Source organism: Diadema setosum, chromosome 5 (assembly GCF_964275005.1).
Source record: "Diadema setosum chromosome 5, eeDiaSeto1, whole genome shotgun sequence".
Lineage (NCBI taxonomy): Eukaryota > Metazoa > Echinodermata > Echinoidea > Diadematoida > Diadematidae > Diadema > Diadema setosum.
In genome coordinates, this window is record NC_092689.1 from 11,395,210 (window position 1) to 11,421,141 (window position 25,932).

Below are 25,932 nucleotides of genomic sequence, written 5' to 3' on the forward strand. Positions count from 1 at the left end.
TTGCTTTAAATTTGAAGTGAAATCAAAACTACCCCCCTCCCACTCTTGAATAATTTACGAGTTGTCTTGCATCTTTGCATATATTGATGCATACTCTTCTTTGTACTAATGAAGCAATCTGCATACATACAAGCATCTTAATATTTTCTACTCACACAAGTCTGCCTTGTCATGTTTGCAATGATGTTTTGCTTGTACGTGTACGATGATGTACATGTGACAACTGGATTGACAAAGCCATTGCTCAATTTGTTGACCATGAGCAGCTGAGTGACTGACCTATTTTGCAATCGTGGGCAGGCTGCACACTGACGTACATATATGTTGGCTCTTTATAGGTATTTGACACGAGATTATGCCTGGCCTTCATTTCAGTAAGCTGTTTGTGATAACCGTTTACACGGTTGAACAAACTTGTGGGTATGTATACAAGTTTATGACTTGTTCAGAGTCACACATTATACATAGCCCAGATTTCATGTTTCTGGTGGGATATCGTATTTTGTATTTCACAAAGGTTTTGCTTTGCCATGTTTTGAGAAACCAAGCAAGTCCATAGCAAAATTTATGATTTTTAGCTGTAATCTGTTCAGTGTAAATCAGTGAAATTCCATTCCCATGTAATGATGGAATTTGTAATTAATTACAAATTAGTTGAACTTCTATCATGATTATGTAATGCCATTACGGTTAATACCATTATGATTTTACCATTACATTATTATGTATGTAAATAATCTTTCTTTTTTAAAGGACAAGTTCACCTTCATGAACATAAGGATTGAGAGAATGCAGCAATATTAGTAGAACATATCAGTGAAAGTTTGAGGAAAATTGGACAATCGATGCAAAAGTTATGAATTTTTAAAATTTTTGTATTGGAACAGCTGGATGAGGAGACTACTAAAGCTCGTGATGTCATATGAGTACAACAGTATAAAGAAAATGTAAAGAAAATTCAACATATTTTCACTTTTTTCGCACAATAAAAGAGCACTTGACTTGCCTCTTTCTAAAGGCAATGGGAATAATATTACCCGTAACATATGTCAGTAACGAGTCAAGGGAATGTGTACTTTTTTCAAAAGATGAAATTTTGTGAAATTCTCTTTATATTTTCCTTATATTGTTGTACGCATGTGACATCATACACTGCAGTAGTCTTCTCATAAAGCGGTGACTGCACAAAAAATTCATAAATTCATAACTTTTGAACAGATTGTCCGATTTTCCTCAAACTTTCAATGATGTGTTCTACTAATATTGCTCCATTCTCTCAATCCTTAATATGTTAATGAAGGTGAACTTGTCCTTTAATCTCGCATTGTATGTGGTGAGATTAAGAGCAGAGTTCCTATGGTTTCATACTCCTAACTTGAGATATAGCACACAAGCATTTGTTAATTACCTCCAAATCCAATGCTTCTATACAAAGTTATACCTATAGTGTCTATTTTCTGTTGCCACTTCTGGTAATTTCATTAACATCAATATCATTCTTGAAAAGGTCAGGTTTTTCACAGCACTTTAAACATAATCAGAGCAAGCTGTCTGCGATTGATAACCCAATATCAACAAAAGGGGCAGTTGCAAATAAATGCATTGTGAACAAAAAAGTGGTCACAGCCAAGTAAATGTATTTAAAAGTTTAAAGAATAAGATTGTATTTTCAGTTTTTACTTGTTTTCCTCTGTTCTACAAATAGATATGGAGGTAATTTCTCACAGTGTTGTGCAAAATGTATATATGGCTCATGCTTGTCACTTTCATCAACTGTTTGCACCCTTCCAAATGTATCTGACAGAACTATATAATTGTATTGAAAGTTGCGGAGCTGAAATGCGATTCATTTAATTTGATTTAGGCAGGGGGACAGACATTGAATAGACGCTTTGATGGTTTGCAGGCAGCTCTTGGGCTTGTGCATGTCTGCTTTCCATTTTTGGTGATAATACTCTGTAGTATCTGAGGGAGGCCTCAGCTAACATGGGTCTGTTAGCAGGGTATATTTTCATTTTGCTTTGACGTATCACTTTAAATCTGTCCTGGAGTCATTGTAGTGTAGAGTATTTGAAATGTTGATGTCAAAATGGTATGTTAGGATTGTAGGTTGGTTTGATTCTAAGATACATGTAGCAAGTTATCATATGATATACAGTGTTTGCGAGAGAAATTTAGTTTTGTATTTAAAGAATTTGGTGTGATGCAAATGACATTTTGATGGAATACGCAAATATGATGAAAGTTTGCAAGTTACAAAGTTTTGTATCTTGTTTTTGTTATAGCCACTACTTTAAAGAAGTGTTTTGGTCACAAGGACTAATTCAATGTTAGTACATACTTCGGATTAGTCTTGAGATAAGTTATTTCTATATTTCCCAAAAAAATGTGTTTTCTCTCTTTTTAAGATATGTATCAAGGAAATTGTATTGATTTTTACACATCTTTTGAGACAGACAGTGATTTCCTTTTCAATAAGAAGAAAAATAAAAATTAATTACCTTGTTTTAATAGAGTGAAAATCTCTGCAAGTAATATGCAACACTCTGGATAAACAACAAGCAGCTCTTTTTAGGTTTCACTTGGAAGTTAGGAGTAGTGATTGACTGACCAACATTCAAACTTCTTTACAGGCCTCAATGTTCCATTTTTGTTGTTGTTATCATTATTTGCTGATTTAATCATATCTTATATTGTTCACAGGGACTTTTTAGATTTTTTTTTTTATTTCTATCATCAAATGTAAATTACTCAGGATTTCATTTATGATTATGCCAACCAGTCAATGATGTCAGATTATAAAAGTGAAGAATGGAAATGACACTGAAGATTTTTCCCAAACAGTTTGCCACTTGGAAGTTAAAAGACAGACTTTGCCCTCCTAAATGTCTATTTTAATGACATCAAAAAAAAAAAAAAAAAAAATTGGAGCTCTATAGGCCTACAGCAAAATCCTGTTTTCGCATGTGACTCACACAGTATTTGAATTGACAGTCTACGTGTTCATGTCTACGTGCACTCAACATTTTTCAACATTCAAAACTTGTGTGACTGATTGTGATACCTGTCTTTAAGCATACAGCGAGGTGGAAAATTCTTGTTTCACTGTGTGGCAGTTGTGACGTCATAACTCTTGCTGATCACAACTACACAGAAGTTATGCTTATCTAATTTTCGTGGAACAGTGGACTTTGGTGCCCAGATCAGAATGGGATTGTTTACGAAATCAGAAGTCTTCTGTCTAGCTAAGGAGATAAACCTCACACGGTATTTCCCCTTTCTTTTGTACATTTTGTTGACAAAGGGTATCCTGTTTCATTTCATGTAGTATAAAATATTGTACCTTTAGTAGTCAACTGTCAGTCTTGTAGACATTAGTAGCTGACAACACTATCCTAAAACTGGACACTATTTTGTCCTCAATCTAGAAGAGCTGGAAACAGCAATTGCTGTTCAATTTTCCTACACATATAGAAGGGAAACTCTGTGTGTGCATGGACGTTCATATTGCAGAGAGCCTTTTTGGATGTTTCATTGCACTACACGCTTATTCATTGATGGGCATAGGTAAGAGTTGGTTCTTAGTTCTTTGCGGTGCACTTGGCTGTAAGTTCCACTTGATTTTTTGATGTCTGCCCAAGTCTGAGTGAGTGTTGATTTCTGTGTGTGTAAAATAATATAGTAATGTACATTGTATCAATGTTTGTCTTCATTGGTAGAATCTATTTTCATTCATTACTATAAACACATGTTCTTAGTTCTGCATAATGTTTCATTCAGTGTCAGTTTTGATGAATATTGCAAAAAAAAGTAGTATTATATGAGAAAAGCAGTCAGCTTATATTACATTGGAACATGTAGATATTTCACTATATTTCTTGAATATAACATGGCATTAGTGTGTGGATAGTGTAAATGGCTTGATATCACAAGAAATTAATTTCTGCGGCACAAAGATTAGATAGTTGGTAAGAATGCTTCAAAAAATTGTGCAGCTAAATTTATCTGTAAATGTGCAATAAACATTACATATGTGACAAAAAATTTTGTATGGAAATTTCTCACATTTCCCCATAAATTACACAGCTTTAATATTTTATGTTTATTGGTTTTTTTTCGCCATTGATCTGTTTAATGTTTGATTTTCTAGAAAGCTTTAGCTTTATGAGAATATGAAAGTCCCTACCTTTCCGTTGGTTGCTTGTGGAAGTGACGTTAAAGAATTTGACAATTTCATCCACCTGCCAAGTTGGCAGCTCGTTCCCTTGCCCCTTGTAATATGGTGATAATTAATTTTGTAAAAATGTAGGTAATTACATTTCCTGCCAGCAGGTTGTTCTCGGGGGATGAAGTAGTTGCTATCAAAACAATTTCACCTTGTTAAGAGGAAGTAGGAGCAGTGTATGCAGTGTATGAGGTGAATCAGGGGGCTTTTAAAATAGTTTAACCTCGTTAAAGGAAGACCGCGCATAGAATAGACGAAAATCTGTTTCTTCCAAAGTGCGCAGCTCGATCAGTGATGGACTATGAGACGCAGTAAATTAATCTGGAGCGCGATACTTCCATCTGGCAGGCCTGAATTGTATAGAAAGCCTGTTACCAGGAAAAATGAACCTTACGCTCGTCTGTCATCATTCGCGGCCGGGACCGTACAGTTAGCAGTATGACTCATCCCTTAGTCATTCCATCGGCAGCCCGCTCTTGAAAATTGCTGCCTGCGTATGATGGCATCGCCATAGCAACACCAGGGTATAGCTGTTAATATCAACTCTTACGTAAATGTGTGTGTGTGTGGGAGGGGGGGGGGGGTCCATGTGTATGTGTGTGTGTGTATGTATGTGACATGTTAAGTTGGGATGAAAGCATGACATTCCTAGAATAAGCAATAATTTGATATCATTAGCAGTATTGTAAATTTACAAAGTGTCTAGTATTTGTTTTCAGTCACAGCTTATGAGAATAGATTGTTTAGATATGAAGCCTATCAGCCCAATTCTTATCTGGAAATTTACATTACCCAAATCAAACATGTTCCTCTAGTATCCTTAAAGGACAAGTTCACCTTCATGTGTATGTGGATTGAGTGAATGCAGCAAGATTAGTAGAACACGTCAGTGAAAGTTTGGGGGAAATCGGACAATCCGTTCAAAAGTTATGAATTTATAAAGTATCTGCACAGTCACTGCTGGATGAGAAGACTACTACAGTGTATGATGTCACATGCGTACAACGCTATAGGAAAATATAAAGAGAATTTCACAAAATTTTACTTTTTGAGAAAAGTGCACATTTCCTCAACTCGTCACTGACGTATGTTAAGGGTAATATTATTCCCCCTTGCCTTCTAAAAAAGGGAAGTCAAATATTCTTTTATTATGAAAGAAAAATGAATATATGATGACATAAATGGTATCCCGGGGTACCAAATAAAAATCAGCCATTTTGTTGAATTATTTATTTTTTTTTAAAAAGGTTGTACCCTGGGTGCCAAAAAGAGGAAATTATTTTGGTGCTGGAGCTAGCGCGTGCCAGCCACTGCACTGCATTACACTAAAGCACACGCTAGTGGTATCGCAGCTTTCATGCACGCATAGTATAACATGCAGTGGCATGGGAAGGACTATGTACACGCACACAGTGCATGCATTTTTCTCTGACTGTTCTCGAATGGACGTGAGGTGGCGCTACACAACGCGGTAATCCGGGGTACTACGGTACCCCGGGGTAACGCGTGGTGCATCATGTGTTGAATTTTCTTTATATTTTCTTTATATCGTTGTACACATATGACATCACAAGCTGTAGTTAGTCTTCTCATCCAGCAGTGACCAAGCAGAAACTTTAAAAATTCATAACTCTTTAAAACGGATTGTCGATTTTCCTCAAACTTTTGCTGATGTGTTCTGTTAATATTGCTGCATTCATTCAATCCACATGTCCATGAAGATGGACTTGTCCTTTAAACATACACATATGCAAAGGTAAATTCATTATCTTTTTGAAGATTAATATATTTCTGAAGAATAAGATCGTATCTCCTGGTCTTTGTCACCAGTAATACTTGCTGCAATACCCAGCAGCATGGAGTGTAATATTGTGTGTATAGTACACGTTGTACATTAAATTTCATGTCTGGATTTGATGCATAGATATTATATTATAGCAAAAATTCTTAAAGAATCTGGTTATTTTCTCCAACATATGACTCTGACAGTCCATTTTGGTATGTTTTCTAACTGTCAACCAATTGTGGTTGGTTGCTTGACTGAAAGAGGTATGCCTCGTGAAGCATACAGCTGATTATGATTGGATCATAAATTTTCATGTGACAATAAGTGCAAAGGAAATCTCCATCTTAGTCTAAGCATTCCTTGTTTAATCAACCTCTTGCTGTATCGAGACCAAAAAAAAAAAAAATCTGATAGAGCCTGAAAGGTAAGCTATTAGTCAAGCACGTACAGTGAGTGAATAGATGTGCATTGCATGAATGTGGTGTCTGCATTGTAGGTTCAGTGTAAATGTTATGAATGAGTTGAAGTGCACAGATGTTCAATCCATTGATAAGTTGCACTCAAAACATAAATGTTCATTCAGTGAGTGAACATGTATGAATGGAAACCGGCAGATTCCCTTGGGCTGTGTCGGGCAAACTGCCAGCAAAGAACAGTTATAATTATGAGGGCGGTACTTCCATGCATTTTGTCACTGTAACTTCCCCTTTTTCCACCTGTCATTTGCTCATTCTGGCATAACATTGTACGATATTCTACAGTCAGTGGATATTACCTCTGGCCAACTGAATCTGTCAATACTCTGGGTCTGCCTGTCATTATCCTTTTATTTTTGCCATTAATTTGACTCTTCTGTTAATGTAGAGATAGCACTATTTTAACTGTTGTTCCAAGACGACAATCTAGAAAATTATGTGACAATCAATTGTGATATTTTTCCAACAAAAAGAAGAATGCTTTTGGTGTAGGCTACCGTCTGACACATTTTTGTGTACGCAGGTACAGTCAGTATGCTTTTGCATACCCTGTGTACATTGTCCTTGGCCAATTTATTCATCACGCTTATAATTATTGGGAATGGTCCATCCAATACAATACGTCCAACTTTTTGTTATGTTTTCCAGCCCTTCAAGTAAAGTACAGCTTAAGTGGTTTTCTGGCAATAAACATTTGATCACCAAAATACAGGTGGCACTATGATACATTTGTTATGTTATACACATGTAGGTCTATTTGCTTTCCAATTTATTGATTGTTGAAGGTCTATACAGAGTAGTGAGAACTCAGCAAATGAGCTAGCTGAAAAAAGGTTAAGATGATGTCAACCTTAATGTTGAGTGCTTCATGTCAGGCTTCAGTTACATTGATATCATATGAATAGAACTCTTTGTTTGTTTGTTTGTCTTTATTGTTCCATATGGTGAGCATTTTTTCTTCCGTAGCATAAAGATGCATTTTTCTGCATGCTTGTATGCAAGATTTTGATGATTTTATGCAGCAACTTGGATGCTATAGACCTGTCACATCACATCAACTCAAGTTGAGTCCTTGTCTGGATTTATTTGTGGTGCATCCGTGAATATCAATTTGGTGGATTGTTTAAATTGCAAGCTGCGAGGGGATTTTGTAATCTTTTCTTCCCTGCGCAACAGCATGTGCTGCAACATCCATTTTCGGAGAAATAATGATATTGTTTTGACCGCAGTTCAGGATCACTTAGCTCACTGTCGCAGTTCATCATTGTTGTTCTGTCATGCTAACAATAACATGTCCATTGTCCCTGCCTTCGCATAACGGCACTCTTGTCATACTGAGTATCTGAATAGTCCTTTCAAATAGTGAGGAAGGTTAGTCTTGCAGTCAAATTTATGTCATGGCTGTTGGATTGTTTGTCAGAACAAGTCTTTCTTTTTTCTTTTCTTTTTTTCATCTCCAAACCTTTCAGTGTCTCTTGGGAAAGAGAGAGGGAGAGAGGATGAACAGAAAAAAGCAGAAAATTACTTTGTGTTTGTGTGAGCAGCTTGATAGATTTATTGCAACATTGATCTCCAGTGTGACTGCATGTTAGTTACTTCTTGCAAATGTCCATTAGTACTGGGTATTACATAGCTAAACATTTGTCATGATAAAAAGAAACACAGTTAATAAGAAAAGGAGATGAAAATTAGATGCCAAACAGTTAATTTACCTTTTTTTTTTCCCCAAATCCACACACTACCAGCCCTTCCGTCATTAGAATTCTATACTGGTATATTTGCATATCAATAAAGAATTGATTCATCAATGTTGGGTGGTGAAGGCAGTATAGAAGTATTCACATCTATTATTTGAGGTGATGCTCAAACTTGATGGTCACCTTGATTGCATCAACGAAGCAAAACGCTGTAAAATGGGGGGAAAATGGTAGGTTTTCATATTTCCTACTTGTCATTCCTTTCTCCCCATCTTTGCTTACTTGTGTTTTCCCATTCCTCTGTTTCTATTCAGATTGGTCTTGCAGGTATATGACCCTTATAGATGATCATCTGTCAAGTAATTGATATTGAATCTTGGGATTACCTTGACCCGCCTGTACTATTCATCATTCACTAATTAATGCATGTACTTCCAGTTTTTTGTTGTATGTGTTTTCTCATGCCTCTTTTTGTGATTATCCGGCGTAGATTAGTATGATGTGACCCTTTAAGATATTAATGTGTTAACCTTCTCAAGCTGTTAGACCCATTGAGTATGATAAATACACAGATGACTCATATTACAGTGTCTTACAGGCAGCACACCACAGAGTAAACCTATTCCTCCGTAGTCTGGAGTGCAGACATTGTTTGTGGCTTTCCAGATGTTGAGATGCATAATAGGTAGCGGCAATGCCTTTGCGTTCAGGACGTTGATTCACCGATGCTTTGTGCGAAGCACGAATAGATATCCTCTGACTTGTAGAGGGCAGGTGTTTTCTGATGCTAATCGAAAACTCTGCAGGGTGCCACATGCTCTTAGAGTGACAATTCAGGCAAGTCTATTTGTGAAACCAGTAGGCACTCCATGATGGCCCAAGAAAGTGGAAGGAGTTTAAATCCAGGAGGTCTGCGAAAGAAAGGCTGCTGAGTGGGCGCCTTGTTGAGAATGCAGAAATATGATTTACGACATGTCCCAGTACACCCTCCTGTATGTTTGTGTACATGTGTGTGTGTGTGTGTGTGTGTGTGTGATTCCAAACAAGTGTGCCCAGCATCTATGCAAATGAATGTGTATGTATGTGCATGTATGTGTGTGTGTGTGTGTGTGTGTTAGGACCCTTTGGGCTGTTTTGCCTCCCCCATGAGAGGACTGTAGGGGTATTATGTCAGTGGCTGTGATACTAACATGGTGTGGATGTCAGCATGAAGTCATGTTATGCTTCTGCGTCTGATCAGACTCACTGCCAGAGCCGATGACCAGCTGTCTGACGATTCGAGCGAAGCATTCTACAATCTCTATTTCTCCCTCCTTGATTTTGACGGGAATTGTTCAGAATTGCTCAGCATTTTAACCCATTGTGTGCTGGGTCAAAATTTCCATGACTTATAAACTCCATGAGGAATTATCATGTATTGCAAAGAAGGGGTTAATTCATGTGCTACTGGTATTAAGCTGATGCTTCTGAATGCAGTAAGGTGGGTAATCTTTTTTTTTATGATTTCATCTTGGAATGTAGGGCCCTCTGTGCAAACCCAAAATTGTTTCATAGTGATGCCATATTTTTTGTCTTTTTACCATTCTGTCCTCAAATATTCAGGCTGTGGATGTGACTAACAGGTTTCTTCAATGAGAAAATAAATCATGATCATTGCTAGTATACAGTGTAATTCAGTCATTCTGTTTATTTCTTGGCATTATTAAAGGTTCCTGTGTGTTCTCTTTTTCTTACCATCTCAGCCCTTGCTAAGATCAACAAGGTGCGGCGGAGTCTGAAACGATCTTCGAGGAAGGGCTGCCAGATGACTCGGGACGACTCGCCCAGGAAGGAGGTCGCCATGGAAACGCACAACTTTAATCAGAAGGCGCCTCTCGCCACCTTTGCAACAACTCCGATTGATGACGAAATCATTTACGAGGACACCAGCGAGAAAAAGAGAGGGGGCACTTTTCCGAGGATGGCGCGTTTCAACGTTCCAGAGACTCCCCCGGAATCCCAAAATGGAACCCTAAAAGCGAAGGAGACCCACAAGCCACAGCGGCAAAATGGTAGCCTGAAAGGGCCTTGGAATAGCAGGAGAAAGGGCGTTCCTGCAATGAAAGCAGACACTGCCAAAGTATTGGAAATTTATTTGAAAAGGCGAAGTAAGAGCCTGAACGATGCGGTCCTCACGAGGGAGTACTTTGTGCAAGAGAAGAAGCAAAAGAGGAGATCAGCGAGGAACAACACGATATCCGTTTGTTCAACAATTAGCACAGACTCCTATGTAAGTGAGGGGCAAGTACAGCCTGAATCAGCGGCAGAGACAACATCAGATGTTGACAGGACTGTGTTCTCACGCGAGAAGGGTACGCAGAAAAGTTTTCATGAAGCTATGAAGTGCCCCATTATGGAGGACAGCTCCACCATGGAGCAGAGTGCTGATGATGAGCTGTCGTCGTCGGATGAAACGTCTCCGCGATCACGGTCGGCGCCGTCCACACTGAGAATGCAAGTCAAAAGAGATGACACAGACACGTTGAAATTGCGGGATCGGGAAAATGGAACAGCAACCCTTACCCGCGATGGCTACAAACGTGACAGTAAGAAGGAGCCGAAGCGAAAGCGAAGTTTCCTTGATAAAGCGAAACAGATAATCAGGTCACCCAGTACGACGCGAAAGATTGAAAGGACTCCCAGTGCCTCCCAAAGACTAGAAGAGATGAAAGAAGAAAAGGAGAAGGAGAAGGAAAGACAAAAGAAGGAGAAGGAAGAAAAGGAAAAACTCGAGAAGAGGTTAAAAGAAGAAAGAGAAAAGAAGGAAAGGGAGAAAGAGTTGCAAAGGGAGCAGATGGAAAGAGAAGTGCGCCATGCTAGGAACGAAGCGCGTAGTGAGGTGCACTGTGAAATGAAAAAGACTGGATTCACTGCCAGACTCAAGCAGACCTTCCGTCGTTCCTCGCGCGACAAACACCGCGACAAGGAACATTCCAAGTCAAAGGCAGGTGATGCCACAATAACCCTAGAGGCACAAGGAAGCAAAGAAGTCAAAACTAAAAGGTGGCCAAGCTTCCAGTTCAAGCGCAAGTCGCGGAAAAGTGCATCTACTCCGACAGACGAGAGCGGAGCATGTGCAACGACTCCCTCCGATACAGCTTCCATGGACTTTGAGTACTTCTCCACCCGCCCCGACCACACAAGATCCCTGAATGATGCGGAGCGGCGGAAACTCATCGTTGAGATGAGGCGGGGTGCCACGCGAGAAACCTCAGGAAATGCCAGCGATTCACAACTCCTGGATAACACACAGGCGCGGCACCCGCCCCTTGGACCGGCCATGTCCAATGACTCCTTCGCCTCATTTGCATCATCTGAGGGTTCTGAGCAGAGACCTGAGAGACCCCGCACTCTAGCCTTCAGGAGGACCAGAGCAGAAAGAGCTCAGAGGGGACTTAATGGTAATGCTTGCCTTCCATTTTGCATTATCTCACTGAGATTGATAACTTTAGATGTTCCCTGGGTTGTATTCAAATTTTCAAGCCCCAGATTCTTCTGTCCCCTCCATCCTGGTGCTGAATGGAAGATGTTAAAGGGATGGTATAGTATTGCTTGAGGTGAGAATTCAGCTTATAACTTTTTGCGAGATACTTAGAAACCACTTTGTGAAATGTTGAAAAGCATAAAATTATAAAAGGAATTCAAACTTTAATTGATGAAAATCAGTTCTGAATTGGCTGAGATATCCAAAAACAAAGTAACACAAAGCGATCCTAATAAAAAGTAGGTCCCACTTTTTATTAGGATTGCATTGTTTTGGATATCTCAACCACTTCAAAACCAATTTTCATCAAACAAACTTTGAATTCCTCTCAGAATACTTCATGCTCTTTCAAATTTTATAAGAGGTTTCTCATCATCTAAAAAAAAAAATCATCATAAAAAAAATCTTGAAAACCTCAAGCCCATCTCAACTGAAACTGTACCATCCCATTAAGAGAGAGATTAGGGAAAAAATATACTCACTTCTCCCCCCCCCCCTTACTGTGCCTTCAAGCATGTGTATATATTACAGAAATAACACTTTGTGGAGTGTAGCAAGGTATCACTCTCTAAACTTGCAGTAAACATTAGCAGTAATGAAATATTGCCTGAACTGTGTGATGTTACTCATATAATATCAATCTGCCATTTGTCATAATTAGGGGTGATATAATGATTAAACATTTGCCAATGAATACTTGTATGCTGTGAAAAATGCAAAGTATTAATGTCATTGGTACTGCCAGGTTATATTTTTTTTTCTTGATTGTTGGTGAAAACTGTCAGTTTTTATTATTATAAGGCTGTAGTGATGTTGATTGAATTCAGAAATAAGTGCTTCTGTTACTGATCTATTACGTTTTATAATGCACAGATGAGACGTATCAGAATTTGATTTGATTTAGACCAAAACCATTGCTTTCTTACAAGGTGGTCATACTCTGGACACAGTGTTCTTGATCGTAAGCCAACAGTGCTTGTCTAATGCATTTTTCATTCGTAGATGTGATTCGACTGGAAGACACGACCCCTGGCCACGTGAGACGAGACGTAGACACATCAGCCCCTGTCCTTCCACTCCCGGCCGCCCTGCTGGCCGATGACGTGGTCAGGGACTGCGGACCTAACGGCCACGAGGGAGCAGCCGGTGGTGGGGCAACAGACTCGTGGACAGAGAGTGGTGGTATGTCCCTATGTTCACATCACATTCTTATCTAGATAACATGCATTCAGGCATTCCCTACCCCCAAATCACCACAAGAACATGGACAGAAAGCTTTTCAGTAAATCCGCGTTATGGTACAGCCGATCGTTCATTGAGCAAATTATCAGAGAATTCTGAACGCAGACCAGTTGGTGAGGACATGACATGTTCACGCAAAACTTATTCATGCACATGTAGTTATCATTTGGGTAGGCAGTTGCATGTATTAGATATTGAGTCTCCCACATCCAGCCAAATCCCTTATCTGGATGAGTGCCGGTCCCGACATGTCCATGTAAGAGAGGTCAGACTGTACGTTTTTTCTATCTCATCACTCTGCCATTTCTATTGATTCTATCCGAGCCTCCAAATTTTTTGACCATTCAAATGTGATCAACATCTCTGACTGTTTGGATTCACTTGCAACTTGCTGAGCATGTGACTGCTGTCATATTCAATTAATGTTAAGATTTAGTGCAAGATTCATGTAGGTGCAGGGAGATCTGTTGCCAAACCTGTGGACAGGTTTATATGTTGTATTTGTCCAGAAGGAGAGAGACACTCTTTCCAGACATATCAACTTCGCTGATTGGCAGCAGAAGCGGCCTGGAGACCAGGGAATGTGATTAGTTCACCTAACCAATTGCTTTCTGTTGTTGGGAAGTGTATATCTAGTTCAGTTTGAGGATAAGTGCTGAATGATATTGCATTAGGGTTAAATCAAGTATGAGCTGAACTGAGCTCTGAGTGCATTTGTGCCAGTTTTCATCAACATTAAAGGCAAGACGGATGACAACAACATTTCATGATTATCATGTGATGCATGCAGACGGCAGCGACATTCCGTTTGACCAGCGCAACCAGGCTGACCAGGAGCAGTTTTTCAAGCGCATAGCCGACCGACTGGCCCTCATCGGTGACCAGGCCCTGGCCGACTACAACTTTGCCGAGGCAGGGGGAGCGGTTGGAGGTCAACAGAGGGCGCCACAACTTCCGATTTGTGCAGAACCCACGCCGAGCTGTTCGGCAGCAGTTGCTGGGGCATCAGGGTCCACCACAAGAGGTCTGTATTACAATTGGGTGGGATGTCCAGGGATGTTGAACCACTAGACAGTTACTTTTGTACATTGCAGACACACAGGATGTATACAGGCTAACAGGACTATACAAAACATATTAAAAGTTTCTAAGGTTGCTTGGTGGGTACCATGCATTTGTTCAACTGCAAATTGTACATTGTACTTTGAGAGCTTTGAGAGAGGTTCTATGATCATAAATTTTTTGAATAATATGATAAATATTTTAAAGTCGAGTGATAGAGAATACCTGTAGACATATTGCTCTAATTTGTCCACTTGCACATGCTACAAAGATTAATCGTCCAATGTGTAGAGCTAGTTCAAAAACATTCACGAAATTCTACATCATTGCCATACCCATCATCTAGAAGAGATTTTCATCTAACAAAGTAAAGAATACAGAGTGTGTAATGATACTACTGTCTCCGTGACAGAAATGACTGCAAATTCACACAAAGTTTTAAGCTACATTTGAAGTGCGGTGACCAGTGCTGCAAATATCAATTCCTTTTTTAGCTCACCTGATCCAAAGACTCAAGTGGGCTATCGTGATCATTCTTTGTCCAGTATCCAGCGTGCATTGTGCATCATCCAGCATGTGGAAACTTTTTACATTGTCAACGTCTTCTTCTTGTTTGGCTTCCTTGTAGATTACCAGACGGAGTACAATGATATAGGGGAAAGAATTCGAACAGATGTCGATGGTATTCAGATGGTGAGTTGTGTCAGAAGTATAAGAGCAATGTACCTCTTCTAGTGGCTGACAAGAGAACCTATAAAAAAAGAAGACAAGAAATTTCATTTGCCAAAAAATTTGAATGTGTTGCCTCAAGCATATCAAATGCATAAAGCACGTACAGGAGGGAAAAGTGGCATGCGATAAAGCTACATTCTAATTCCATAGGATAAATAGGAAGTAAGGCTTTAGAGATTACTCCTGCTGTTCAATTCAGCACTTCAGATGCAGTTCAACAAAATACTGAAATTCAAACATTTTTTTTTAATGCCTTTGATTGTATCTAAATGAAGTAGTCAGGAGATGAGGATATTTAGTAAGTACTTAGGAAGCATGGAGCATTTGAGAGGCTATTTAGTAGTGATTTTCAGCTTGATTGTGAATGAAACTTACATTGGAGGTGCACAATGAGACAAAAAAAAACCCACTTTTGTGAATGGTTTATTGTCCTATTTGATTGATTCCGCAAACCATATTTTGTCTTGCCAAAATCCAGAGACGTCGCAGCATGGCCGTGTTCCCGGCACCGACGGTGATGGGCGTGATCGTCAACGACACCTACCAGGTTTTCTGTGAAGCCATGCAGTCCATCGTCGGGCAGGACGTTGGCTGGCAGCAGCTGGCCATCGTGTTCAAGTTCACCAAGGTGGCGGTCAAGGCCGCTCAGTCCATGGGGAAGCGGGCCAACGGGATCAAGGACAACAGCATCCGCTTCATCGGTGACCGCTTCGCCGTCTGGCTGGACAGTCAGGGGGGCTATGTAGGTTCCATATGATCTTTACTGTTCATCCATGACAACTTATAGTCGAGTCGTGTTGTCCCATTACTAGCAGCCATTTTTGCCAGTATGAAGAGCTCAGATTTGGAGTGGAAATTCATCAGGATTGTGCTAGAATATGATCTGGCAGGCTCCAATGCAAATATCTTTTACATGGCGAGGCATAGGATATTTGCTGATGTTTAATATGTAAATTACATACATTTCTGTCATTTTTGACAATAAATGCAATTTTTCAGAAATCTATTTAACATTTTTTTCCCCTTATATATATACAGCAAATATTAAGAGGAGGCAGAAGCAGGATATATCAGGATGCCCCACCTTCAAATGACCCCAGAGGAGTTCCATTGAGGATTTTTGTTTGATTTGGAGCAAAACTGTCTGAATTTTTATCTTTTCATACTGACTTGTTATGCAATGCATACAAATTCCTTTGTTTAGTTGGCTGTCAAAAACTATGTGTGGTGAAACAGAGCTACCAAAACTTCCTAAACTGCCATCAAAGATTTGAATTCTGTGCACCAGTTTTCCTGAGATAATAGTTGACGTTAAAATGTTTATGATTACAGGAGTGTGTACAAGTTCTTGTATCACTGCTTCTCCACTCCTTTCACAGTGAGCTCTTCATACTTGGAGTACATTCTAAGTGCATTGTGTTGTTTGTGTGGTTGGAATTAAATGTGTGGCTGGCACCAGTTTTGTATAGTTTTCATGTGGCATTTATGTTCATCATCCCAACAGTCTATTAGCTTTGTTAGAGTGTTTCTCCCAAACCAGGAAGAACCGAGATACATCATCTGTGAAAAAAAAAAGAAAAGTTTATAGAGTGAATGGATGCATTGTTTCCTCTCTTTATCTTTTTAAGTTTTTGTGGTCACCTGATAAACGTTCATCTTTGCTGGAACTATTCTGTTTTAGAAAGATGATCTGTTGTTGAGCTAGTGAGAATGATTTTCATTAGGAACAAATGAATTTGCATGGTGAACGCTGGGCACACACACACACAGGATGTTTTCTCACACAGGACGCTCTCTTCAATAGAGGAAATGAAACTGCCTATTAAAGCCAGTATTGGCCGTGATCAGGACTTTGTACCAAGTTTCAAGTTGAGTTGAATTTCTCGCATGCCCATGGAAACATGCCTGCATGTCATGCCGTCTCTCTAAAATTCTAGCAACCAAAGTTTCAAAAGTTTCAGAAATCAACTCGTTTTGGGATAAAGGGTGGATTATTGACATTCAGCATTAGATATAATAACCTAGGATATGTGACGTATACTTCTAGCAAGGGTGAAATGACAAGGACTAAAGATTTTCCAGAGAAATCCATGGAATATTGATATTTTTAAAATTTTAGGATGTATGGCTTACAGTCCAAATGAAAGTCAGAGGGGAGGATTGTGTCTTTGGAAGTAGGAAGTAAATACGTTGCCCACATTTGGACAGCGCATTAGAGCATGGTTTTAGGTTTCACTACTCCATGTATGACTGACATGTAACAATGACATTTCAGCTCATCGCCATTGCAAAATTTTAAAGCAAATGAAAGAGAGTTTTCCATCAACACAAAAAAGAAGAAAGGAACAAGGAATTATCGCAAACACACGTGGAGAATATGTAATGTTAACAAGCTCAGATGGTACACAAATGACCTAGCAAATGGGCACTTTTTGTTTTGTGCTTTGTTTTTCTTTGCATTTTTTTCATTCAATGAGCATCAGTTGACTCACCTTCTTTGTGAAAAACATAAAAACCACTGCTACATATAAGGCATGCGAAGTATTTTGTGTTTAGTGTGAAAGCAGCCATCCCTTGCAGGAACTTTGTGCTTCTTTAAGTTTATGACTATAACGCTGTGTTTGACATTGTGTAGTGTGATCAGTTTGAAAGGAAGAGCAACATATAGCTTTGTGTGCGTGTTGTGCAGAAACGTAATGAATAGTTTCCCTTTTCCCCCCTGCAAATCAGGTGAAAAAAAAAAAAAACAGCGCTTGCAACGGAGAGGACAGGAGTTTCATGTCATCTTAGTTTTTTTATAACATTAGCAAGGTTTGATCGAACTTTTGTGATGATTGTGTTTGTTACTTTACATTTGAATCCACAGGGGGATATTGAGTTAGAGGAGGATTACAAAGAAACGGACCTGTGAAAGAGAGTGGTGTATCGCTTGGTATGGCATTATTTTTGGCTCCGACATGCACCGACCAGTAGGGAGTGTGGGGAAAGTCATTGCATAATATACTAATGCTTTCTGGTGCTCAGTATCATGCTTTTTATTAACCATACTGCACGACTGATCTTTTGAGTACATCCATACACTTGGGTCTCATTTCACGAAAAGATGTTGGGATAGCAATTCTTGCTGGAATGGCAACTCCCCATAGTAACAGCCAATCAGGAAGCGGGATTCATGTCGTTACCATGACACCTGCCTATGCAGCAAGAGTCGCTGTCATAGCAACTTTCTGTGACACGGAGCCCAGTGTTATCATTAAACGACTGCTGTAGTTTGACATATACTCTCTCTCTGTCACTTTTTGATACAAGCACATTTTATACATTTCTGACACTAAAAACTGATACTTTTATCTAGTATCAGCCATTTTAATTCTATTTATATTGTCTATATGAGGGCCAGACTACATGTAGTGAAAGGTGTGGGTTTTTTCTTCGTATATTTTACCAGTTCACCCATTTCAATATCCCAGTCACCCTGTCAGTAGTCATCTTTGATTTTAGGAAGACAGTGCTTTTTATCACTGTTGGATGATATCATTTCGATCTGCTGGACTGTAATATACTTACGCACATCTGCATGTGACAAGGTGAAGGTTGTAGCTTGCAGGTTGTAGCTTGTAGATTGTAGGTAGTAATGCCTGTTGTCTCCTTGTTGCTGGATGTATACTTGTTCTACATGAGAGGAGTTTTGACACCTCAGAATTTACTCAGTTGTCCGAGATTGCTGAAAAGGTCAAATTTCAGGAAACAGTTTTTCAATTGAATGCTGTATCACACTTAAAATCTGAAGCCTTGCAAGATTTACTCCTGAATTATCTGTTCTTGATAAAGGTCTTTTAAAACACACTCTACGAGGAGTAAAATGTTATATCACCTTTCTATGTTTATACCTTAGATAGCTTACTCCTGACTTATCCTATTCTTGAAAAGGGGTCATGTAAAATACACTCCTACAAGAGAACCAACAATCCAAGATGCACTTGAGATTTTCTGTGACTGAAGATATGAACAAGCTTTGTCGGTAATAAGTAAGATATATATATATATATTTTTCAGAGCTGAGAGAGGGTGGCGTTTTACCTGGTGTGCTTGTCCAGTTGGCTGTCAGATCATTCCCCACATTTGCATGTGTGTGTGTGTGTGTGTGTGGGGGGGGGGGGAGGGGGGGGGGGGTGGTGGAATACATTGTGGATGGGCATTATCCTTGAATCGCGCAATCCGGAATTTATGATGAGACTGTATACATACATTGGCTTTACACTTGCATTGAGAACACTTGACATGGCCTACGTTCTCGGCCCTCTAATAGATGCACATTTATGTCAAGAATTTTTTTTTTTACGCAGTAGCTTGTGGATGCTATTGCCATTTCAAAGTTCATATGAAAGAAGAGTGATAATGGTAGGACTGTCAGAATTACACATGAATTTGTTGTGTGGTGAGATACTATAATTGCAGTTTGCAGTTTGAGTTAAGTAGTTTCTTTTTTGAAAATCATACGCATCTAAGCAGGATTTTTTCTTTTATTCACACAAAATAATGGAATGAAATTTTTTCAGTATTAACAATAGTAAATTTTGAAAATGGTATCAATTTCATTCAGTTCAATTCAATTCAATTCAATTTTATTGTCCGTTTCTGGAAATTTGTTTTGTTTGCATGCATTCCCGGTTACATCGACACATTATACATGTACATATACAAAGCACACGTATAACATGGATACATAGACATGGTAGACATACAAAAGATATACAGCAATACAATATCACTATCATTGTCAAAAGTAGAAAACATCACAGTTGCTAATTCTATTTTAAACTTCAATATTTACAGAAGGATGATTTGACTTACAGCATGTGTGTTTGTGTTCACAGATATTTCTACCTTTGATCATGCATAGAGTTCACTAATTTGCTTCTTGTGTTCCTTTGATTTGCTTGTAATATCACCACTGTTATTTCTTCTTCTTCCTCTTTTTCTTCCTTTTTTTTAATTACAGGTTTCGAAACTTTTCCAGCAGTTGACAGACATGTTTTACCATCATTGTAATCAAATAATCTTAGAAATCAAATACTGTCATGCATACTTATATGCATATTAGATTTGTAGTGTTGCAATACTTATCTTATATTTTATATGTATAGTTTCTATCTACGGTCGTGTTAAGTATACAGGATTGACATTTTCTGTTTTTTATACATATTATATATAGATTATATGGTAATAATATTTTCTAGGATGTAGTCAGCTGGATAAGTCTTCCGTACAGCATGAAAAAGGCTTTTATTTTGGGAAACTGGGTGATTTTTCAGCATGCATCTATGGGCAGAAATCAGCTTCTTCACGGAGGTCTGCGCTCTCAGAGTGCTTTTCTATATAGTTTGTTTTGTGGCCATTACTAGCAATGGACGGTTTAAGATGAACCCCATGCACAACAACCATTTGAGGGAGACATGAAAGATGGCCCTTGTAGACAGGTGGCCATTATGGAAATGTTGGGGATCACAAGAGTGTACAATACATGTCATAGGCATGTGCACTTTATTAATTTAAGAGGTTATCGGGGCTTTCTGCTTGTTGTTTCTCAGAAGCAAACTTATAAAGTCTTTAGTATATTTTACTCCCAGTTACTAATTTGGTCGTCGAGACGGACCAATATGTGAAAGAATGAACCAATTACTACAGTGAGAGACAGTGGTCACACAGGAGTTAGTGGTTGCAGCACTCAGTGAAATGTTACATAACTAAACAATATTAGGTCCTGCTATGTGTAAGATCTGTAAATTCTCTATGGGGGAGTTTGCAGTGGCCACAAATAGACAGGTGACCACCTAAACAGGTTTTGACTGCATTTGGATGCATGGGGGAGGGAGGCTTTAGTAGTGGGTGTTTCATATGGAACCTGGTCATATTGAAATTGAATAAGAAAGCTTGTGGGTAGACACACCACTGGAGTGACTGGTTGATTGATATCGCCAATATTGCATTCATGTGAGGAAGTTATACCTCATACCCTAATGCACCAAAGACAATGTGACTGTTGATGCATTCATATTTTTGGCCCAAACTAGAGTGCATTTGGAACTAGTTGCTCACGGTTTGTGTTGACTGGAAAATACCCTCAGTCTTAATTAAATGTAAAAAGATAATGATATCAGTAAAAACAAGGAGTTTGTTTGTCGAATCAAAGCTGACCTCATTAGTTGTCATGCTGAATTTCTGCATGAGCAGTTATAAAGCTGAATGTTTTCTTTGTCATAGAGCAGTGGACAGTGGGGAGAAGTTTCCCGATTAAGACTTTTGTTTTTTGAGGTCAGAAGTTTGACCTTAGTTGCTTGATTACACATATTTGAAGTGCTTGTCTGGTACACATATTCTTCAGTCTATCATCTGGAAAACAACAAACAACTACACTGTTGTATGAAATTAGTGAGACATACAAGGGAGAGACTGTGAGAAATGTAGACTTTGTGCAACCTTTGTAGTAACATCAATGCATAATATTACAATGATGTGTGCAGAGATCATGTTTGTTAAAGCAATGTTCACTATTTTCGTTCTTTCTATTTTTCCCTTTTATTTTTATTAAATTTATTACAGGGTTCAGTGGTGACCAGTGAAGACTCAGATTCCCTGCATGAAGAATCAGAGATAGACTGAGGGGGTTAGAAGAAACGACACCGTGGAGTCATCCAGGGAGACCAAGAGATTGGTTGTCAAGGAGACAGGAGTCTAACAGTGACACGCCCTTTGCACATCATTTTTACCAGCACCATCACCATCACCATCGTCATCATCATCATCATCATCATCATCATAGATACCACTGCCACCAGTAAAATTCACCTCAAGATGTCAAGCGATGTGCAGCCTGTGGTTGCCTGGCAACGGAGCCAGACTGTGGACAGTGCGACGGACTTCGTGTGTATCCACCCCCTGATGGGAAATGGCTCCCCTGTAAATGTCCAAATGATGGCAATCAAAAACTCTAGATCAGCTTTAAAGCTATCGTACCTGCTACAAAGATTTTAAAGATATTTGTCCATAACCTCTTTAGTGAACCATTTACTAGAGATGACTACAGTTTGGGTTTTATTTTCCACATTGCATGTTATAATCACTATTTTAAAGCTTTTCACATGCTGTAAGTAAAGCTTGTGTATCTGCCATAAAAAGAAATCCTTCCACCTTTATATTGTACGTGCATACATGTAAAGATGCAGTAATCGTGGGTAATAATGATCAGAATTCATTCCAAGAGAGCATTGTGTTGAATTCTATTGAACTGTATGATGAAAGTGTCACAAGTTCCACCCAAAGTACTCACGCACAAGTTAGTAAAAGATAATATATATGTTTTGTTAGCATTGTTGGTGATCCTGTATACCTTGGTCAGTGTCTATTTTATTTTCTAAATTATGACACCTGTACATGAAAGTAAGAAAGTAGAAGTTAAAAGTCAAAGGATCTGCATTGGAGGCTTGGCGCACTTCATAACCTGTGAAAAGCAACAGTTATTAGCGGTTTAGTTACTTGAACATGCAGTAGGTTACTTATCCCATTCACACTTAATTAATCCTTTAGCTGTTTGTTATATTTGCTCACACAGAAATTTCATGCAGTTTGGGAATCTTATGGTATCTTTTCTGTTCTCCCGGTGTATCCTACGGAAAGAATGTATCTGCAAGAATGTTGTATGTTTTAATGGGGGCTATAAACCCGTTCTATACCAGAACCGGAGGTGCCCGCTAATACAACGTAGTTCGATTCACCGTATCGGGATTTATCAAACAGAAATGTAGGACTCTTCATGAAGAGCAGTAGAACTGTTTATATGAAGGAAGATACTGATGTGGTTTCTTCTTTTTTGGCCTTCTCTGTGTTTCCTTATTCCACAGTTTGACAACTCAGTTCAACTTGTTTCACTTCTCCCCCCATCCCACCCTCTCCCCTCCTTCCCCAACCCTCTTCTTTCTGTAATATTTACAAGTGCATTTTTTACGCCTCTTCTCGGCAGTTGAAGTGCTATCTTATCATCGCATCTGCATGGTGCTGTATTTCATATTGTTTTTATACTTTTTGAACTGTTCTGCGACTACAATGTGTCATAAACAGACTCTTAGTATCGTTTTGACTGAATGCTGCAGTGGTGTGTTAAGAATACATGGCCTTCCTTTCTGTTACTCTTTTTAATCGTTTTCTTCGCTCGCTCAAATTTTTCTTGATTCACACGAAGTGTGGGCAGTGTAGGCCTTTCACAGTTGGCCACGACTTGGTAGGAGGCAAGGGGTAGAGTGGCTGTAAGAAGAACAGCCTCAGTAAGATGTTTTGTATTTCTGAGATACTTTACACGTTGCCAGTCATCCAATAATAGCTGTGCCAGATTGGCATGTTTTAGAAGTCACATTGCACACACTAAATCTGTACAGTTATATTTATTTGTTTATTTATTTATCTATTTAATATTTCTGTGCAGCACACCTGATGTGTAAGCATGGCAAAACTCTCTCCCTCTCTGATGTTTCATATGCCTCACTTTGATGGATTGTAAAAACAGCTAAACAGCACTGAAAATGAAGTTATGACATAAGTTCTACAAATCATAGCGTATGTGAGCAAATAACTAGCTATTGTATTGAGAGATTGGTATTGGCATTGTGCTCTTGAAGGAAAAAAACACTTTTCCTTGTCTTCCACGAAAAGGTAAATCTTCTGAAGAAAATTCAGAACCTCATTGTTTTCAAATGACAGCTAGTGTCTCGAAGTGGAAGCTGTTCATAGCAACTGAAGATCACCCATTTTGAATGTGTTGTTATCCTACAATCCTGTTAGCAAAGCAAAGAGAACCTCCATGAGGTAGTAAGTCTGATAGAACCTTCTAGAGATTGCAATTTTTTGACGTATAAGGATTTTCCAGTTCCTCTGAAAGACATTGTTGTGGAAGCTTGTCAGCCCCCTTGGTCAAAAGGGCCAAAATAATGCACCTGTGCTCTTCTTTTGGTGAGAACATACAGTATTTCTACATCACTTCCTGATGTGTAGACCTTAAATCTGACTGAGAAACCAATTCTGCACACATCAACTTGTTGAATAGAGTTATCCTAAGTTTCTTGTTAAATTGCAAGAGATTTGTTTCCTTACAAGTGTATCAGAAGGAAAACACAAGTACGTGTAGTAAGTTTAGACAGAGAGCCAAAGTGAGATTCTTTATTGTTTTTGCTTGTCTCATTCACTTGTCACAAGATACATTGAGGGTTATTCAGGAAGTTTGCAACAGAGTCATAACTTTGTGTCGACATGGATTCAAATCTTATCGTCGTCGTGTTGATGATGATGACTTCCTGTTTTGTAAATTGCTGTTTGTTTGGCTGTTATGATGTTTACAAGCAGTCAATGGCTGCTGCCTTGATGTTTGCCTTGGCACTTCAAACTTGAGTTGAAAGGAAAAGGGTGCTTTCAAAAAGGAAGCTGGGCTGTAGAAAATGTATTCTTTAATTTTGTTGGTGATGGATGATATTGTCATATTACGCACACAGCCAAGCTGTATGTAATCTACACTGGATTTTCATTTCCATGGCAACATGTGAAGCACATGTTGAATATGATTTGCTTGTGGACATGCTGACTGATGAAAGAATGTTCTCATTTTCAGCATCCGTTTTGTATATAATATGAATCTTTTATCTGGGGTATTTGTGTTCACTCAGTTTAAAGTCTGACTCTAGTTTTATTATAGGGATGCAAACTTCCGTGGCTGGCTCAAGTTTTTGGAAAAGCAAAAGATGACAGATCTTGTTGTCTCATTAACCGTCATGTGATGTCAGTCATTGTCAGAGTAAACTATACTATGTCTTTCTTGAGTGTTTCTGAGTTTGTACTTAAAAAAGAAGAGAGATATGTGTCGATATTGTTGTTTGCCTGATGATATGATAAGTGCATATTGTAATCAATGAGTGATTGAATGTCCATTGTTGTTCATTCCACTTTATTTCCTGCAATGTAGCTGTAAGTCACCTTGTGCAAGTAAAGAATATTCAACATGATGCCACAATGCAATTGGGAGTTGATTATGTGTGTGAGTACTGTGTAATCTATGAGCGGGATGTCGGGATGGTGCATATCAGTGAGTGGTATGTTAGTGGGATAAATGTTCATGTACTAAAAGCAAGCAACAGTGACCATTTCAGTACCATGTGTATGACGTCTAGCTTTCCCCCATCTGGTTTCCAAATAGTTTCTGCATTGGGTGTTCACAGCGATGTATTGTATCTGTTCCCATGGCTTTACAACTCTTGCATTGCAACGGCTCAAGAAGTAAAATTGGTTAGACATTTGACATTCATCCACACGCCACGTGCAATACTTTGCATGTTAAAGATACATGTCAACAAGGGATGAGAGAACTTTGAAAGACTGCAAATGATTATAAAGAAAAATTAACATGTGAAATATATGAGCCTGATCTGTATCCTTATTTTATTCGCCTACTTTTGGAGATCTGCCCATGTTGTTGTTGTTGCGGATAATGATATCTTTTTAAAGCAACCAGGATTTTATAAGAGTTAGACTCTGTGTGAAGGAAAGGAAAAGAAATGAAAGCAGATGAAATATGGGCAATATTTTTTGAAGTATTCTTGATGGGGAGTGTTAGAACAGGAAGTGAATAGGAGATGTTGGAGCTAGATTTTTGTTTCATGTGTATTCAAATTGCAAACTGGAACTAGCTTAAAAGTATGCAAAAAAAAAAAAAAACCACCCAACCCAACAACAGCCAAAAAACAAAACAAAAACAACCCACAAAACCCCACAATGCACAAGGAGACATACACAGTACTCGACTAAAGTATAATCAAATGTTTTCAGCTTGCATGTTATTACCTGCCTTGTAAACTTCTTTCATGGCAAGACTCACTGTCAACCCCTGGGCTCTGCCAGTCATTTCACAGACATCTTTTTAACTCTTTCACCACCAGGTGCAACCTGCTTGTTAACAATGTTAAAATCACATTGAGATGATGGTGGTGAGAGGGTTAAGGATGATTTGTATAGCAGGGAGCACAACAGCCATTCTGACCAGTCTCTGTGCGTGAAGACAGAACTTAAGAAAATTACCTCTGGGTTAAAGAATATAGCTTCTACTTCTCCCTGTGTGAAGTTATAATTCTGGTGCCTAGTGGGTAATTGGG

At 38.8% G+C, this 25,932-nt stretch overlaps 1 protein-coding gene across 2 annotated transcripts in view; it reads left to right on the forward strand.

Annotated features, from left to right (window-relative positions):
- The window catches only part of LOC140229089 (uncharacterized), a 68,362-nt gene extending 45,911 nt beyond the window's left edge, over nt 1-22,451 (forward strand). For both annotated transcript variants that reach the window (XM_072309352.1, XM_072309353.1), the window contains 6 exons: nt 9,927-11,624; nt 12,710-12,889; nt 13,740-13,973; nt 14,640-14,704; nt 15,222-15,485; nt 21,347-22,451. In XM_072309352.1, the coding sequence (XP_072165453.1) occupies nt 9,989-11,624; nt 12,710-12,889; nt 13,740-13,973; nt 14,640-14,704; nt 15,222-15,485; nt 21,347-21,406 (2,439 nt within the window). In that variant the 5' untranslated portion in view covers nt 9,927-9,988 and the 3' untranslated portion in view covers nt 21,407-22,451. The remainder of the gene's footprint in view (nt 1-9,926; nt 11,625-12,709; nt 12,890-13,739; nt 13,974-14,639; nt 14,705-15,221; nt 15,486-21,346) is intronic.
- Nucleotides 22,452-25,932: the final 3,481 nt, after the last annotated feature.